The sequence below is a fragment of the Microtus ochrogaster genome, linkage group LG2 (genome assembly GCF_000317375.1).
Source record: "Microtus ochrogaster isolate Prairie Vole_2 linkage group LG2, MicOch1.0, whole genome shotgun sequence".
NCBI classification, from domain to species: Eukaryota; Metazoa; Chordata; class Mammalia; order Rodentia; family Cricetidae; genus Microtus; species Microtus ochrogaster.
This window is the reverse complement of record NC_022028.1, coordinates 4220434-4236467: the sequence shown is the minus strand read 5'-3', so window position 1 is coordinate 4236467 and position 16034 is coordinate 4220434. Positions and strand designations below refer to the sequence as shown.

The 16034-nt window shown below is 53.4% G+C and overlaps 2 protein-coding genes across 10 annotated transcripts in view; one reads left to right on the top strand and one right to left on the bottom strand.

The window, feature by feature from the left end:
* Positions 1-367: 367 nt before the first annotated feature.
* Lrrc73 (leucine rich repeat containing 73) lies at positions 368-4508 on the top strand. The gene is made up of 6 exons (XM_005359760.2): positions 368-1048; positions 1620-1780; positions 2098-2220; positions 2529-2629; positions 3294-3516; positions 3645-4508. Exons 1-6 carry the CDS (start codon positions 777-779, stop codon positions 3713-3715), a joined length of 951 nt encoding a protein of 316 aa, XP_005359817.1. The 5' UTR covers positions 368-776; the 3' UTR covers positions 3716-4508.
* An 85-nt stretch (positions 4509-4593) lies between these two features.
* Positions 4594-16034, bottom strand: part of Tjap1 (tight junction associated protein 1) — a 27705-nt gene continuing 16264 nt past the window's right edge. For 7 of the 9 annotated variants that reach the window (XM_013350968.2, XM_026785529.1, XM_013350967.2 and 4 more), the window contains 9 exons: positions 12200-12297; positions 10661-10783; positions 9201-9229; positions 8216-8377; positions 7968-8034; positions 7702-7731; positions 6889-6996; positions 6732-6815; positions 4594-6247 (listed from right to left, as the gene is read on the bottom strand). In XM_013350968.2, coding sequence (XP_013206422.1) covers positions 5174-6247; positions 6732-6815; positions 6889-6996; positions 7702-7731; positions 7968-8034; positions 8216-8377; positions 9201-9229; positions 10661-10759 — 1653 coding nt within the window. In that variant the 5' untranslated portion in view covers positions 10760-10783; positions 12200-12297 and the 3' untranslated portion in view covers positions 4594-5173. The remainder of the gene's footprint in view (positions 6248-6731; positions 6816-6888; positions 6997-7701; positions 7732-7967; positions 8035-8215; positions 8378-9200; positions 9230-10660; positions 10784-12199; positions 12298-16034) is intronic. The other 2 variants (XM_005359762.3, XM_026785532.1) reach the window with 2 other exon arrangements.

Sequence of the window (16034 nt, the reverse complement as noted above, 5' to 3'; positions counted from 1 at the left end):
ATTTGACCGGGAAGTCCCCGTGGACCGGAATCCCCACGCAGGCTACGCCTCGCGTCACTGGGTTATGGGGGCGGGGCGGGGCACGGATTAAAGGGCCTAGGGACTGATTGTTCAGGGTATTGGAGACAGCGCAGAATCTCTGGATTTAGACTTTAAGAATGGAAAAGCACTGGAGAATAAGTAAAAGAAGTCGAAATGGCACCAAAGGCTGTCTCAACGTGACTTGCCTCCACCCTGAATCCCTCTACTCTTCAAGCTGTCAGGCCCTCGGATCCTAGTTCTTCGCCCTAAGACTAGCATCGTGCGCCGGCCGCGTGGTTCACACCGGGAGGGGCGGGGCAAGAGCCAGTGACGCAACCGTTGCTATAGGAACTCGCCGCCTGCTCCGTTGCAGCAGCCTAAGCTGAGCTGCATCCCGCCCCGGCTGTCCCCCAGAGCCGTGCTGCCGGGCCCGGGGCCCGCAGAGCGGGCGCGGCCTCCAAAGCCGCGACGGAAAGGACCAGCGCGGGGCGGCTGCGGCTCTGTCCCGGGGCCGCCCCCGCCCCCGCCCCCGCGCCGCTCCTCCGCGTCTCCGCATCCCGAGCCCGCGCCTGCTTTCGCTCCCGCCGCGGCCCGGGCTCGCTTCGTCCCCGCCACAGCCAAGGACGCCTCCGCTCCGGCTACGACCCCAACCGAGATCGAGACCTCAGTCCCTGCCCCGCCCCAGACCGCAGTCGGGCCAACTTCTGCCCAGGCCGGGACACCGGTGCCAGCCCCCAGGCCCAGACGTGGGGACCATGCTGCCCAGCTCCATCCAGATTTCCGGGGAGCCGCTGTCAGGCGCTGAGGTGCGGGACATCTGCCGCGGCCTGCGCGACAACGCGGTGCGCCTGCTCTCGCTGCGCGGTTGTCGCCTGTGTGACCGCGACTTCGGACGCATCTGTCGGGCCCTAGCTGGAGCCACATCCCTGGCGCAGCTCAACCTTAACCTGGGCGTCGTGTCCAGCCCCAGCCGCATCAAGCAGCTGGCGGAAGCGCTACGGACCAACCGCTCCATCCAGTCCCTCTTGTGAGTGTGTCCCCTCGCAAGGGGGTCCCGGCTACTGCACCCCCTACCACCTCCTGCATCTCCACATTACCTTTCAGTACCTGTTTTTCCACCGTCCCGCGTTCGCAACCTCTAATGCACACATCTTTCTTCTGGGTCCACCACACCCTTCCAGAAACATGGATCATTTCTAGACTTTGCTCCACATTCGGCCCCGCAGGAGAGCTGGAATGCCTAGCTCTTCCTGATAGGGAATGTCGTTCCTCCCCATCCCATCCCCAGTTACTTCATTGTGAACCCCTCATTTCTGAGGAAGGGTCACCTCCCACGGAGACTACACCCCAGCCCTTCCCACTGAAAGATCTCAGAGACACCGTGAGCATATATGCCAGCTCCCCAGTCCACTGCCCACACCGTTCCTTGTGCAATGTTCTCATTACCAATTCCTACAACAGAAAGAAACCACACTCCCTTTCCATCGTACGCCTTCAAATCTAGAATTTCCATTCTTCCTCCCATTCTTGTCTCGGGGTAAGGGCAGCTTTCTCAGATAAAGCTCGTGATTCCAATGTAATCTCATCTCAACCTTCAGCCTGCACGGGAGCCCACTGACGGATGCGGGACTGGCCTTGCTGAACCCTGCCCTGGCTCTCCACCCTGCCCTGGTGGCTCTTGACCTGGGAGACTGCATGCTGGGTGATGAAGCCATCAACCTCATCTGTGGCCTCCTCCCTCCAGACGGGGCCAAGTCTGGTGAGCAGGGCCCTTCTGAGTGCAGGGGCTGAATGAGGAGAAGGGGGTGTGGCCCAGTGCTGAGAGCTGGGAGGGTGCAGTAAGAATGCCTTCTTACCCTTCTTAGGAAGGGAGAAGTTCAGGGACTGAGCCAAGTGGAAACAATGGTGATCCAAGCAGGGGAGGCGTGAGTAGGTCCCTAATTGCTCCAGACTACTATGGTTGGGGGCAAGGTGTCTCCTAGCCATTAGGCTAATCCCATAGACGCATGGTAGAGAAGGGACTGGAGAAGGGTCTGACTCCACCCATCCTGGATTCTCACTGCTGCTGCTGCCTAGGTTTGAAGGAGCTAACACTGAGTGCCAACCCTGGCATCACCCCTAAGGGCTGGAGCCGCCTCGCCATTGCTGTGGCCCACAGCTCCCAAGTCCGCGTCCTCAACCTGGACTACAACCCCCTGGGTGAGCTTAAGATCATTCCCTTCCATTTTCACTGCTCCTTCCCCATCCAGAGACCACCAGTTGCTACACATAGTAACCCCCACGCAATGAAGGGAAGATGAATGAGAACCCCCAGGGGTCTTGTAAAGGAGCCAGATGACCAACAGGTAGGTTAAAGCCTCCATCAGAACCCGTGGATCTGATGCATCTCACTCCCTTCCTGGCCACTCACCTGCGTCTCCCGGCCAGGCATGGTGGTCCTGACCAGGACTAAGGATTACCAGACCTCTGTTATCTCAGGTAGCTGAGAATTTGTGCTGTCTCCCTAGGTGACCATGTGGCAGGGATGCTGGCTGTAGCTGTGGCCTCAAGCCGTACCCTAGAAGTCCTAGACTTGGAGGGCACAGGGCTCACCAACCAGTCAGCTCAGGTGAGAGGGCAATGTTTTGGAGACTAGGTGAAAGACTGAGATAATCCGTGCCGGGGACAGACCCAAGGCTGCCTAAATTGTGTTGTTTTGTTTTGTTGTTTTCAAGACAGGGTTTCTCTGTGTACCGTCCTGGCTGTCCTGGAACTTGCTTTGTAGACCAGGCTGGCCTCGAACTCACTGAGATCCACCTGCCTCTGCCTCCCAAGTGTGCACCATCACCACCCAGCTTCATTGTTTTAATTTTATTTTATTTCATTATTTTTTAAATATTTATTTATTATGTATATAATATTCTGTCTGTGTGTATGTCTGCAGGCCAGAAGAGGGCACTAGATCTCATTACAGATGGTTGTGAGCCACCATGTGGTTGCTGGGAATTGAACTCAGGACCTTTGGAAGAACAGGCAATGCTCTTAACCACTGAGCCATCTCTCCAGCCCCATTGTTGTAATTTTATAATTTAATATTTATTTTCTGTGAATGAATGTTTTACCTATATGTCTGTGGTGCCCATGGAGGTCAGAAGGTGATGTCACATCGCTTGTATCTGGAGTTAGATGGCGATGAACAGCCGTGTGGGTGCTGGGAAGAGCAGCCATTGCTCTTAACCACAGAGCCACACCTCTCCTGTTCATTCTTTCCTGTGCTTTTCTCCCTTCCCCAGACCCTACTGGACATGGTAGAAAATTACCCGACTGCTTTGCGGAGCCTGGTGTTGGCTGAGAACAGCATTAGCCCAGAGCTGCAGCAGCAGATCTGTGACCTTCTCTCTGAGGGGGAGGAAGAGGAAGAGGGAGCAGGAGGGGCTGTCGACACCCAGGAGTGGGGGAGAGGCCGGGAGCCTGCTCCCCACCAGAGGGGTGGCAGCTCCTGGATGTGCCCCAGCGGTAAGAACCTGGAGAATGGATGAGAGCTAGGTCTGGAAGATTTGGAACAAGGGGATGGTGCTGGGAAACCAGGCCATGGCTTACATGTTTGTGACACTCACTAAGGAACATCCTTTGCCCTTTCACAGATCCCAGCTCTCAGATGGTGCTAATGACATCAGGACTAGGGGACAGTCTGTTAGCAGAGACCGAGATGTGACTCTCCACGTGGGCTTCTGCACATCATTGCATTTGTATGTGTCCCCACTACCTTCTTCCACATGGCAGGGCAAGGTCCTGGCTGGGGCTCTGGCAGCTCCTGGCAGTGGTGGGAGGCTCTGGAAGCTGTCACTGGGCAACAGCCTTGGGGGATGGGGTGGGGATGGGACTTGAACCCAGGGTACTGAACTTTGAACTTGTTGGCAGCTCTGGCTGCAACCCGCTGGCTCGGAACAGATTTTATAAACTGCACAACCTGGCTTGTAGCTGTAGTCACTGGGGGACCAGTGGGAGGGACTGGCAGTACCACTAATCAGTGTTAGGGGGATAGCACTCTACAGCTCAGACTCTTAAGAGGTCAGCCTAAGTCTAGGACCTAGGGGTCCTGGGAGTTCAGACGCCTGAAGATAACTGGAGCAAGAAGCTGAGCTGAACTTAATCCTCCTTCTACAGGGAAGCTTAATATTAGCCCCGCTGTTATCTGACACCTCCTCCTCATGCCTTGGCCAAGGGAAGCCAGGTAGAACAGGCTAAAGGGGAGTCTCTGGAAAAGACAAGAAGTTGGATTAGAAATACTCCAGTGTTGGACAGGTGTTCAGCAGCTAACACATGACCCCAGTTCCAGAGTACCAAACCCCTGGCCTCTACAGCCACCTGCATGCATGTCTGCGCACATGCGTGCGCACACAAACACTCAAAAAATGCTAGCTAGGCATGGTAGGTCACACCTTTAATTTTAGCACTGGAGGCAGAGGGCAAAGGGTTCTGTGAATTCCAGGCCAGCCTGGTCTACATGAGATGCCATTCAAAAATAAAAAATAAGAACGGGGATTACAGTAGGAAGGAGAAAGTCATTAAGGCAAATTAAACCATACCTGTAAAATAAGCTTTATTTGATTTTAAAAGTCATTAATGTGAAAAATTTCCCAAATCTCAGAGTAACAGTCTAGAGCCAAGGTTAAGAGGGGGCCAGGCCTCACCTGGAGCCTAGCTTGTGGCCCCTAAAGTCCCACCCTCTCTCTGGAAGGGATGGTGGGAACAGCAGAGGGGAGCCCTGAGTGAGTCCACCCTTGTCCCTAGGGCCAGCTGGGCCACGTCTAAGAGCTCATGCAGCAGAAAGAGTAATCAGAGGTCAGGAGCTTCAGTGATACCCTCCCCTAACAACCAAAGCTCTTGGATACGGAAGAGGAATGGAAAATGAACACTGGCAAGCTGGGCGCTTCCCCATGGAAACTGGGCAGACTGAATGGTGGGAAGCGCTCAGGACTCTCACTACCCTTGGAGAACAAGCACCCCAAGAGGAAAGGAAAAAATCAGGAGGCTGGTACCAGTCAGTGCCGACGCAGGTGCAAGATTTGGTGTGGGCCTCACGCACATAGGACACAGCTACCCAGGTCTGAGGAAAGGGTTCAGAAGCCGTCTGCAGCCCTGAGGGGTGGTGGCAGGAAGGCAAGTGGGCTTAGCTGAGCAGGGTGCCCTGTTCCTGGGCCTGCGTTAGGCTGTCCTTGCGGTGCAAGTGGTGTACTCCCATTCTCTTGGGGCTGCGCTGGGGGCGGCTGGAACTGGGGAGTGGCCAGGCCCTGCCATCAATGTGGGAAGTACTAGGTCCTTCCCCTGTGCCCTCATTATCAGGCAACAGGCTCTGGCGCTCTTCCTCGGGGCTGACAGGCAGGTTCAGCACTTCCTCTTCCTCTTCCCTGGGAAAGGCAGAGTCAGGCTGTGTTGGTAGCAAAAGTCCACTCTCATTGCGTGGAGAGGTTTGTGGGGCCTCAGCGTGGCTCGGGGAGAAATGAAGCTGTAGTTCAGGGAGTGCGTCGCGTCCGAAGGCTGTGCGCTGGGCCACAGCGGCAGGAGGCGGGGTGCGGTCTACAAATGCACGCTGCCAGCTGGCCAGCAGATCCTCTTCAGAGCTGGCAGAGCTGGCTGGGGCACTGAGTGCTGAGGGGGCTGGACTAGGCTGGTGATGGGGTGAGCCTTGGGCTGAGGCAGGACTGCTAGGCACGGGGCTGCGGTGGACCCGCTCACTCCCCTCCTCCACCAGGCTCAGGGAGATGGCCTGTCGAGTGGCATAAGTACAGTTGGGAAGGGGGCTGTTGCGTGGAATCCGAATCTTGTCCTCAGAAAACTCTATTACCTTCCGCCCAGGATACAATGGGTGTGGCGGAGAAGGGGTAGGGTAGGGACTCAACTTCTCAAAGGCTGGCAGGGGCAGCTCCTCCTCTGGGGAGCCTCCTGCAGTGCTCACAGAGCAGCATTCCCCATTGGGTTGTGGAGAGCGACTGCCAGGGGCTGAGTCACCTGGCGCATCCCCACTCATGTCCACATGCACAAAGACATCCTCAGCCAAGGGGCGTCCAGCACTGCCTGACTGGGCTGAATTGAGCAGGAGAGACTCCGGTTTCTCCAAGACCCGGGCAATGACTGACGTAGGCACCACAGCCCCTGCGGCCAGGCTGGAAGAAGGGCTGGGGCTGGCAGCCTCTTGACCACTCCGCAGATGTTTCCTAACCATGTCCTGCAGCTCACAGGGCAGCTGGAATAAGAGGAGGGGGAGAGACAGGAATAAGCCCCTCTGCAGAGAGCCTGACCCATGGCAAAAACAGCCGGCGCGTCAGGGTCAACAACAGTCACCATAGCCTGGTTAACCCTGTGCACTCAGCTTTTAAACTTCTACACCCCACTTCACAGAGGAAAAAAGTTGGTATGGTATTTAACATGAAGTCAATGAGCTCTACTGCTAAGACCTGTCAACACCTTCAGTTCTGTAGGCCAGTGAGGCCTTGGGCTGGAGGCTGGGAGGCAGAGGCTCTGCCCCTGAGAGGGTGGGATCAGATGGGCTTTAGCTCTGGCCACCCCTTCTTCCTACGACTCAAAGAGTCGTATTAGTATTACAGAATACTAATAGCAGTTCCAACACTAGTAACGGGCCTCAGTGGTGCCGGGGGCAAAAGGAAGTAAAGTGGAAGGGGAATCAGAGTCCTAAAGGCAGGACTGATGCCGGCAGGTGTGTCACTCACATCAGCAAACTTGTGGTTCCGGAAGTGGGATTTGTTGCACTTGAGAAGCTGCACAGCCAAGTTGCAGTCCAGCCGGTATCGCTCCTGTAGACACAGACTTGCTTAGAGCCCAAGCCACCCAAGGGGATAAGACGCAGTCACGCTGACAGGTACATACATTGAGCTCTTCCAGCTTGTTGATGGTATTCTTGGCATCCAGTAGCTTGTTAGTCAGCTCCACAATCTCCCAGTCCAGCGTCTTTCTATCCATCTCAGCCTTCTTGATCTGAAGCACAGACTTGTGGTAAAGGCAGCCCAGACCCCAGCCAGCCCACCCCCTCTACCACCTCCAGTCCAGACACAAGGCCACAGGTGCTAGGGCAGCCAAGGCAGACAGAGCAGACAGACGGTGACAGACAGGAGGAGACTTGGCCTTTCTCCTGCTCTGCAGGCTGCTCAGGAGAGGGGATTCTGAGAAGGACCTGATGCCACGGTAACCCAGGACAGAGGCAGTCTAAGAAACTACCCATCCTTTGAGGGAGCTTAAGGGACACTAGGCACCAGACAAGGAAGGCACTGGCGTCTCAGAGACGGTAACTTCAGCCAGGGACTAAAGCCTGTGTGAGCAGCTGTTTCCAGGATAAGCTAGGAGTGGGGCGCTATGAGATTAGCTGGCTGGGCAGAGGGAACTACAGGCTCAAGTACATTTCTCATCTTCAGTTCCCTTAGCGGGTCCCTATGGCCCGGGCTTGCTGTCACTGCAGCTGGAAGCTGGGAAAGCTCTGAGGGTTGCTATCAGCCAGTACCTCTGCCAGAGCAATGAGCAGAACCCCAGCCTTAGCTCTTTCCCAGTTAGCACTGAATACTAACTGGGCCTCACAGTGATGGAGAAGAATGGAGGGGCAGAGGGAAACAGCCAGGGCCCCACAATCCCTGATATGGACTAAGGAGGCCAGGACCAGGGGGAAGAATACACAAACTCAGACGCAACTGCAAAAATCCAGCTGTGGCTAAGAGAGGCCTGAGAGGAGAATGCAGCAGCAGCGGTGGCAGCGTGAGGGGGAGACGAAGAGAGAAGAGAAACAGTGTGAGCATTAAGACAGTCCCGACTGGCACAGCACACTGCAGTCCCCTCCCCAACACTGCCCTGCCCTACCCTCCCCAAGCGCCATGGTGAATGGCACCCCCCTGGTAAGTCCTGGCCCACTGCTATGCTGTAGCACAGTGCCAGTCAAACTGCCCATCCCAGCACAGTACCAGCGTATGCAGCTTGTCCTCCAGCTCCTGGTTAGTCCGCTGGGAAGCTGTGTAGCTGTTCTGCAACCTACAGAAGGATACAAGGCAGAAAGCCTTGGTCAAGATCCTGTTCTTCAGGCCCTACAAACCCTCCTCCACATGGGGATCTGGGACAGTCCCTGGGTTTCTAAATAAAATCAGGTGGGATCTGAGGCTCAGCCAGCTGACCTCCCATGAATGGGGAGATATCTGGCCCCTTATTCCCACACCTGCGGAATTTGTCTTTAAACTTGTCCAGTTCCTCGCGGCTCTGGCCTAACTCCAGTTCCAGGCAGTCTTGCCCTATTTCCAGCTCCCGCTCCAAGGCCTCGGTGCGTCTGGTGGCCGAGGCCAAGCGCCGACGAAGCTCTTCATTTTCCTGCTGCAAAAGTCTGGGGTGGGGGACGGACAGGGAGCCATTAGAGACAGCTAACCCTAGAGCACCAGACAGGACTGGGAAAGGAGAGGACAGGCAGGTGGGTTGGGTCCCTTTAGCTTCAGTCTAGCTAGGGAGACTCTTTAGATACAGCCCTCTGGCTTCAAGGCTTAGGTTGAAGATGGGATGGGGTGGAAGCAGAGTGCCCCACCCGATACAGAAGAATACTAGGTCAGAACAAAAGGTCACAGCTCCCAACCTGCCTCCAGTTACCACCCAGGCCAGCAGGCCACCAAGTCTTGCAGCTCCAGTTCCCACACTTCACAATCAGGCTTTTCCATTATTAATCTCTTGGGAATTCAGGCCAACATAGTCATTCTCCAGGAGGCCTCAAATGCTGACAGGAAGGGCCTTAAGAGGCAGCTGGCCAGGTGGGTCACTCTCTAGAGCCAGGAGCTGGGCAAGAGCAGGTCCTCAGCCTACAGATCAAGGAAAACCCTTTTCCCAGGGAGAACACCTAAAACACCCCATCCCATCTTTACCTCTGCTAAGCATGAGTAGTCCATGGGCCACATGTGGCCAAGGAGCCTATAGAAACAACCCAACACAAAAATAACAAACCTACATAAAATATTTTTTCTGCAATTTTTGTTTGTTTTGCAATTCAAATTTATAGTTCTTCAACATGAACAACTGCAGGTTACAACGTTGTGCCACAAAGTCAGAAGTTGGAATGTCAGAAGACCAGATGTGAGGAGAAACGTGGTAGTACCAATAGTCTACACAGGGAGTGAAAAGGGGCACAGTGCACAGCACAGTGACAGGCAGTCAGTACTCACTTCATCCTCTCTGCGTCAGTCAGGGCCTCCTGGACAAAAAGAGGAAAAGCCTGAGTGAGACTCAGCTGCAGCTACTGGGCTCCTGGCTGCCTCGCACTTCAGACAGGCCTGAAAAGGGCTGTGCCACAGAAGAGAGCGAGGGCCCTCGAGCAATGGCTGAAACCCAGTAATTTCTGGATGAGTTTACAGTGCCCTCTCCCATGCCAATCAGAAAATTCGAGAACCTCTTCCAACATCTACCCTTAGTCCTAAAATCATCTTCAAAGAGGACAAGGTAGCCATGCCATCTCTCCTGGAAAGCACCTCTCAGGTATCCACCACGCTCCTCCCAAACACGGCATCCCCTACAGACGGAGATGGACAGAATAAGGATCTTGGAGGCTGGGGTGGAAACACTGAAAGTCTGAAGAGCCTCTGGGGAGCAAAATGCTATGGGGCTGTTGGCTGCTGAGTTTGGAGGTTCTCACAGAGCCTAGGTTGAACTCTAACTCACTATCAACTCTTGATCTTACTGCCACCATCTTCCAGTGTAAGCCTCTACCACCAAACCATGTTGTGTCTTGCTTTGAAACCCCTGCACCAACTTTCCCAAACTCCCACAACGGTCATGACCCAAGTGCCAGAGCAGGCCCAAGCTATGCAGAAGGGACACTTTAGCACTGCAGGCCATGAGTAGTCAGGGAGGCAATCGGACTCTAGCCTGACAATGGGGTCTGACCTACTCAGCAACACACTGGTGGGCGTCACCTCACTTAATCATAGTTCCCTCATTTATATATACGCAGAGCACCAAGCAAAATGCATAAAAATTGCAAGTTTTACCCGATGCTCCCTGAACTGCAATGAACAAATCATAGCATTTTCTCCTCAGACAGTCCACAGGAAGCCATGACACAGCTGATGCTCAGCATCTGAGACCGTACTCTGTACACTGTGGGGTGGGAGGAAGTCTAACAAGAAGCTGACTAAACCACCCATGCTCAGTAGAATGAGGGGAAGAGAGCAAAACTGGAGGGTCTGGCAACTGACCACAGGCTTCCTATGGGCAAACCTAACATGGTTTCTGGCAGAAAATACGAAGTTATGAAGAGAGCTGTGGGAAGGGCTGGACTTCCGAGTGACAATGGAGAACAGTTAGTAGGAAGAAGCTTGAGCACCACCTCCTTAGGCTCCCTATGGAGCCAAGGCTGAATGACTTTCCTCCACTACAGAAGCCTGGGTTCAGCTTCCCACGGCCAGGGCCTGGACATGGGCTGGCTGTTACAGGAACTGCAGTATGTGGGACCGATTCTGCTAAGGCTCCCTGGGACACGAACACATACAGATAACCCCACCGGCAGTGCCACAGCCGTGCCAGCAATGCAAATCTCTCGCCTTAACTCAAGACTAGCATCTCAGGCCTGAGAAGCCAGCTGACAGTTGACTTCTGCCAGCCAGGGCCAGATACCAGTCTTGCTGACCTCTTGCTCAACCTGGGACACAGGGATTTCCAGGCGCAGCTCTCGGTGCTCTGGAGGTGCCTTCCGGTAAGGTTTCTTAGCAGGGGCAGCACTGGTCATTCTGGAAGGTGCAGGCTTGTCTACCTACCAAGAGAAGCCAGGAAGACACAGGCTCAAAGATGTGGGTAAGAGGCTTTTAAAGGCCCCCAAGATGGATCAGTGGGTAAAGGCACTCACTGCTCCTGACGATCCTGACTTCTGTGCTCAGAACCCACATGATGGAAGAAGAGAGCCCACCCCCACAAGCTAGCCCTGGCCTCTGCACCTGCTACTGTGGCACACGCACACCATGCTGACACTAAATACATGAATGGAAAGCAAACTATAAGCAGCCCGTGGAATCAGAGGATGTTTGCAGACAGCACCACACAGGCAGGCGGGCCTGCGCCACAGCGAGTCATTAGAAGGACTGGACTTTGGAGGATGTTTGCAGATAGCACCACACAGGCAGGCGGGCCTGCGCCACAGCTGAGTCATTAGAAGGACTGGACTTTGGATCGACCAGAGGAATGCTGGAGATGAGGGCAAGACACCAATGGAGAACAGACAGGAGGGAAAGGCAGGCCTGGGGTGAGCAGGCCTTGCTCTTCGAGTGGGGTGAGAACCTCAGAAACAGTTCATACTTGTGTGGCCACAGAGAGCTTCAAAAGTAAAATTCTCTTTACCTCTAAACTGAGGCTAAAAGCAGCACCACTTTCACAGGGCTACTGTGAAGACTGTAGCAGTCTGTAAGAACAGTGCCTGACGGATCTCTGTGAGTTCGGGGCCAGCCTGGTTTACAAGCTCCAAAGCTACATAGAAACCGGTCTCAAAAAAACAAACAAACAAAAAACCAAAACAAAACAAACAAAAAAAACCCAACAGTGTCTGAGCCAGGCAGTGGTGGCACGGGCCTTTAATTCCAGAAACTGGGAGGTAGAAGCAGATGATCTCTGTGAGTTCAAGGCTAGCCTGGTCTACAGAGTAAGTTCCAGGACATCCACAAAAAAAATCAGAAAGAACAGTGCCAGATGGGGCTGTATAGTGGCCCATGCTTTCTATGAAAGCACTGAGAAGGCAGAGACAGGTGGACCTCTGTGAGCGTGAGGCCTGGTCTCTACATGGTGGGTTTCAGGCCAGTCAGACCTACACACTGGAACCCTGCTTCAATAGAGAAATAGCTAGTGATACATTTGTAATTTTATGTACTGGGGAAGGCAACGGCAAAAGGACCCTAAATTTAATGCCCACCTGGGCTCCACAGGGAAACTATTTAAACAAAAACAGTGCCCAGTACTTAGGGAATGTTAAATACAGGTTTGTCTTCCAAAGTCTGGGGGTATTGACCCAGCTCAGGCACCGAGATGAGTGTCTCCACGCTGAGAGCACTCTGGACACTGTCAACAGTGCTGACACATTCTTTTTCTTACTAGTGCCTACTAACAGAGAGCACCTATCCACCTCACCTGCCAGACTCCCAGAAGAGAACAAGTAGGGGATCCAGGCCTCATCAGCACATACCGTCTGTTCGTTGGCAGCTCTCGCTGTTCTGCTGTCCTGGAGTTAGCTTTCGGCTCTCCACATCCCACAGCCCCTCCACTTCCTCTAGCCAAGAGCTCCTGAAACCAGAGAAGGGAAGAAAGTGGACACCAGGTGTCAGTCGCCTGCCTGCCCAGTGTGCGACCTGGAAGGTTCTAAGAAAGCAGCAAGCATGGGGAACACAGCAGAGGCAGAGGTGGTAGCCTGATAGTGGCATGGCTTACATAGCGAAGCCAACTCAAAAAAGAAGTAACAAGTACCTGCCTTTATCCAGACAACACCTGTGGTCTACATGCATGCATTCACTGTCTCAACTTACCATATGCTCCATTCTGGAATAGTTCTGCTACTATTCTTTTTTGCCTGTCTGGTTTGCTTGTTTGTCTGTCTGGTTTTTTGAAACAGGTTTATCTGTGCAACACCCCTGGCTGTCACGGAACTCTCTCCAAAGACCAGGCTGGCCTTGAACTCAGAGATTCCCTCTGCCTCCCAAGTGCTGGGATCACAGGTGTGAGCCACCACTGCCGGCATCCTACACTATTTTTATTCCTACCTCCTATTTGTCCTGCTCATCTCCTAGGCTTCTCAGAGTCTATAAACAGCTAGGAAATTCGGGAACACAGATTGTAAATGAGATTACCAAGAACCCAAGAGGAGCACGATGACGATGGTGCTGGAGACTGCCCCTACCAACAGTTCCACAAGAAGTCTAGAGACCATTTCTGTGTACAATGGTGGTCAATAAGCTTAGCAATGAGCAAAGATAGGTCCAAGAAAGAACACCCAAAACTCAGCAATTGGGAGCAATGGTACTCAATCAGGATGAGTTTGTCCCTACTTCTCTTAGGAACAACTAGCAAATGTCGTAGAGACATTTTTAGTTTTCAAAATCTGTAGAGGAAGAGGTCCACTGTAAGTCAAGGCCAGGACATCCACTGATGAATCATCCTACCATGCACAGTACCACACACAGGACAGCCGCCGTAACAAAGAGCTGGCAAGGTAAAAGGTCAACAGAGCTGAGGCCGGAAACTGCTGGTGTGCTTGTATAGGAAACACTGTGGGGCTGGCAGGATGGCTCAGTAGTAAGGTGCTTGCTGCCAAGGTTGATGACCCAAGCTTGACTTCTGGGACTCACACGAAGGAGAGAAATGACCTCCACAGTGCACTACAGCATCATGTGCCCATAAACATACACTCAAAATAAAAGTAATAGAAAAATATAAACCCAACTGGGTCATGATGGTGCACGCCTTTAATCCCAGCACTCAGATCTCTGAGTTCAAGGCCAGCCTGGTCTAAAGAGCTAGTTCCTGTCAGACAGGCTCCAAAGCTACAGAGAAACCTGTCTCATAAAAAAAAAAAAAAAAAGAAAGAAAGAAAGAAAGAAAGAAAGAAAGAAAGAAAAGAAAAGAAAAGAAAAGAAAAAAAAGAAAAAATGTAAACCCAAGTGTGGGGAGCCGAGACCTGTTTCCAGGTCCAGGGCTGCTCCAGCACACTGAAGTGCCCGGGTAACATACTTTCCAACTGCAAAAGCCTGTTCTACACCTATGCATTTGCCCTCCGCTTCTTGGGATTCTGAGAAGCACCTGTAATAAACTGGGTGGCAGCATGGGGGCAGCAGGCACTACACTGATCAGAGGAAATAGTAACCCTAGGTGGCTTTCTGAGCATAAGAAAACAATCTCTTCCCACCCCCATCAACCCAAACAGAGCTGGGGGCTGAAGGAGGCCTTACGGGCTGAAGCGTGTTCCTACTGTTGGGACATGCCCTGGCCATGACTCCTGTCACATTCCAACAGGGCCTGGGGCATCAGGGTGGGGGCAAAGGAGGGTGGGGAAGCAGGAGTAGTCTCCCTCTTCTGTAAGGTCCCTGGCCTGGGTTTGGAGGAAAGCTTGGTGTAGTAGCAGAAGCACGAGCCACCAGCCTCCACCCCTTTGACAGGAGGCAGAACGTGTCCCCACAGGGTACAAGCAGCACGCTGTCAGGCTGACTCCCCACACAGGAATCTGGGAGGGCCAGAAAGGACACCACATTCCTGGGGTAAGGGGAAACAAACAAGAGAAACCACAAGTCCTCTGTGGCTGTCCTCCAGAGGGCCCTGAAAGGTCCTAAACCAGTCAGGTACCCAGGCCCTAACACTCAAAGGTATGTGTGAGTGGGTGTGCACGCCTGGAAAACAAGGCAGGAGCAGAGCCATGAACTAAAGAAGAGACAGGAGTTTCTAGATAATGATGGGAGAGCTCCCAGGAGCTAGCGCTGCCTTCTCCCTTCTCTTCCACAAGCCAGCTCTCTGTGGCCTTCCTGTGTCCTCCCCCCATGGCCCGGGGTTAAGGAACCCTTCACTCTGCAGGCTGTGTGCTTTTCCTCCAACCTGAGCATCTTCTTTACTTTCCTGCCAAGGCTCACATTCTCTTCCAGGCACCAGGGCACTGATGAGAACGGTGGGCAGGCAGGGCACATTCAGGCACTTGGTAATTCTATCTGTGGGCAGAGCTCCCTCACTGAGGCACCACATCCTATAGCTTGCCCTCTCTTGCCCTGATAGTGCCGCCTCCTCTGAGGTTAGAGGCAATCTGGTTTGCTGAGTTAAGGGATGATCTCAGTGTGACAAGGATAGAGATAGTAAATGCAGATAGGGACTCTAAGGATGGAGGTGGGGGTCAAAGGTTACTTCTCTATCAGACCCCTTCAACAGGTCTGTATCACAAGGAGGGAAACACTCCTACTAGGAAGCAGGGATGATGTACCAGAGAACCTTCCGGGTTCCCCAACCCTACTCCCCAAGGCAGATCTGTGCCACTCCCTGCCCTCTGTCCATAAATACTTGAGCATGTTGGGACACCTGGGCCTTTGTTTCAATTTTCCAATCTACTAAGTGCCCTGGATCCAACCTGTAAGGGGCAGCACTGGACAGAAAACAAGCCTGGCAGCCCACTGTCCTGAACTAGAAAACAGGCCAGGGAAGCATGAAGAACAGCTGGGTTTGGGGGCCCCCAAATTGGAGAAGACAAAAAGGTAAGTTGGAAGACATCAAAGCAGTTTCACCAAGAAGTCTCAAACAGCAGCTACAGCCTCCACTGACCACAACTCCTTTACCTCAAGGTTTTCCAGACTTGTGTTAAGAAGAGAAGGTCCCCTGGGCCACCATGAGCAAGCCACAGCTAAGGTTGGCCTGTGAGGCCTCGTGGCTTCTGGCTGCCAGGCTGACTCTTTTGGAGAAAAACCTAGCAATGAGCAGGGAAGAACTGCACTCCAACTACCCTTAGGAGGCAGGGTCGGATGACTCAGGATGGGGGCTACCAGCATGTGCCCAGGTGGAACCCCTGGCTGACCCAGCATGGGCTGTGCCTCTTTGGGATGAACCTGCTGACCCGCAGTGGGAGACACCCAAAACCCTGTAGCAGAAGGGGCTCTCCTCACCACCCCCACCTCACCCTAGCTAATCTTACTGTCTCTTTCCTCTTACATAGCATTCATTTTTCACTACCCGAAGTCGGTCCAGAGGAAAGACTACCTCATATCTGCTGGGGAGGAGGGTGATAGCTCGCTAATTGCCATGTTGCAATCTGCCAGTCAATGCGGCCGCCTGTTGCCACCTGCCCTGTATTAAATACCTTCTCCCTGATTACAGCCCATGGGGCACGATTAGCTGCCTTCAGAGAACAAAGTCTACTTTCATTAGAAATGGGACTCGGCAGGCACGTACAGAGGACCTGCATTGCAAACCATCGAGGGAAGACAGATAAGAACAAGACAGCACTCTAGCCTGGAGATGGGACTCATATCTGTCCCCCTTTGTGGGGGTATGGCCAT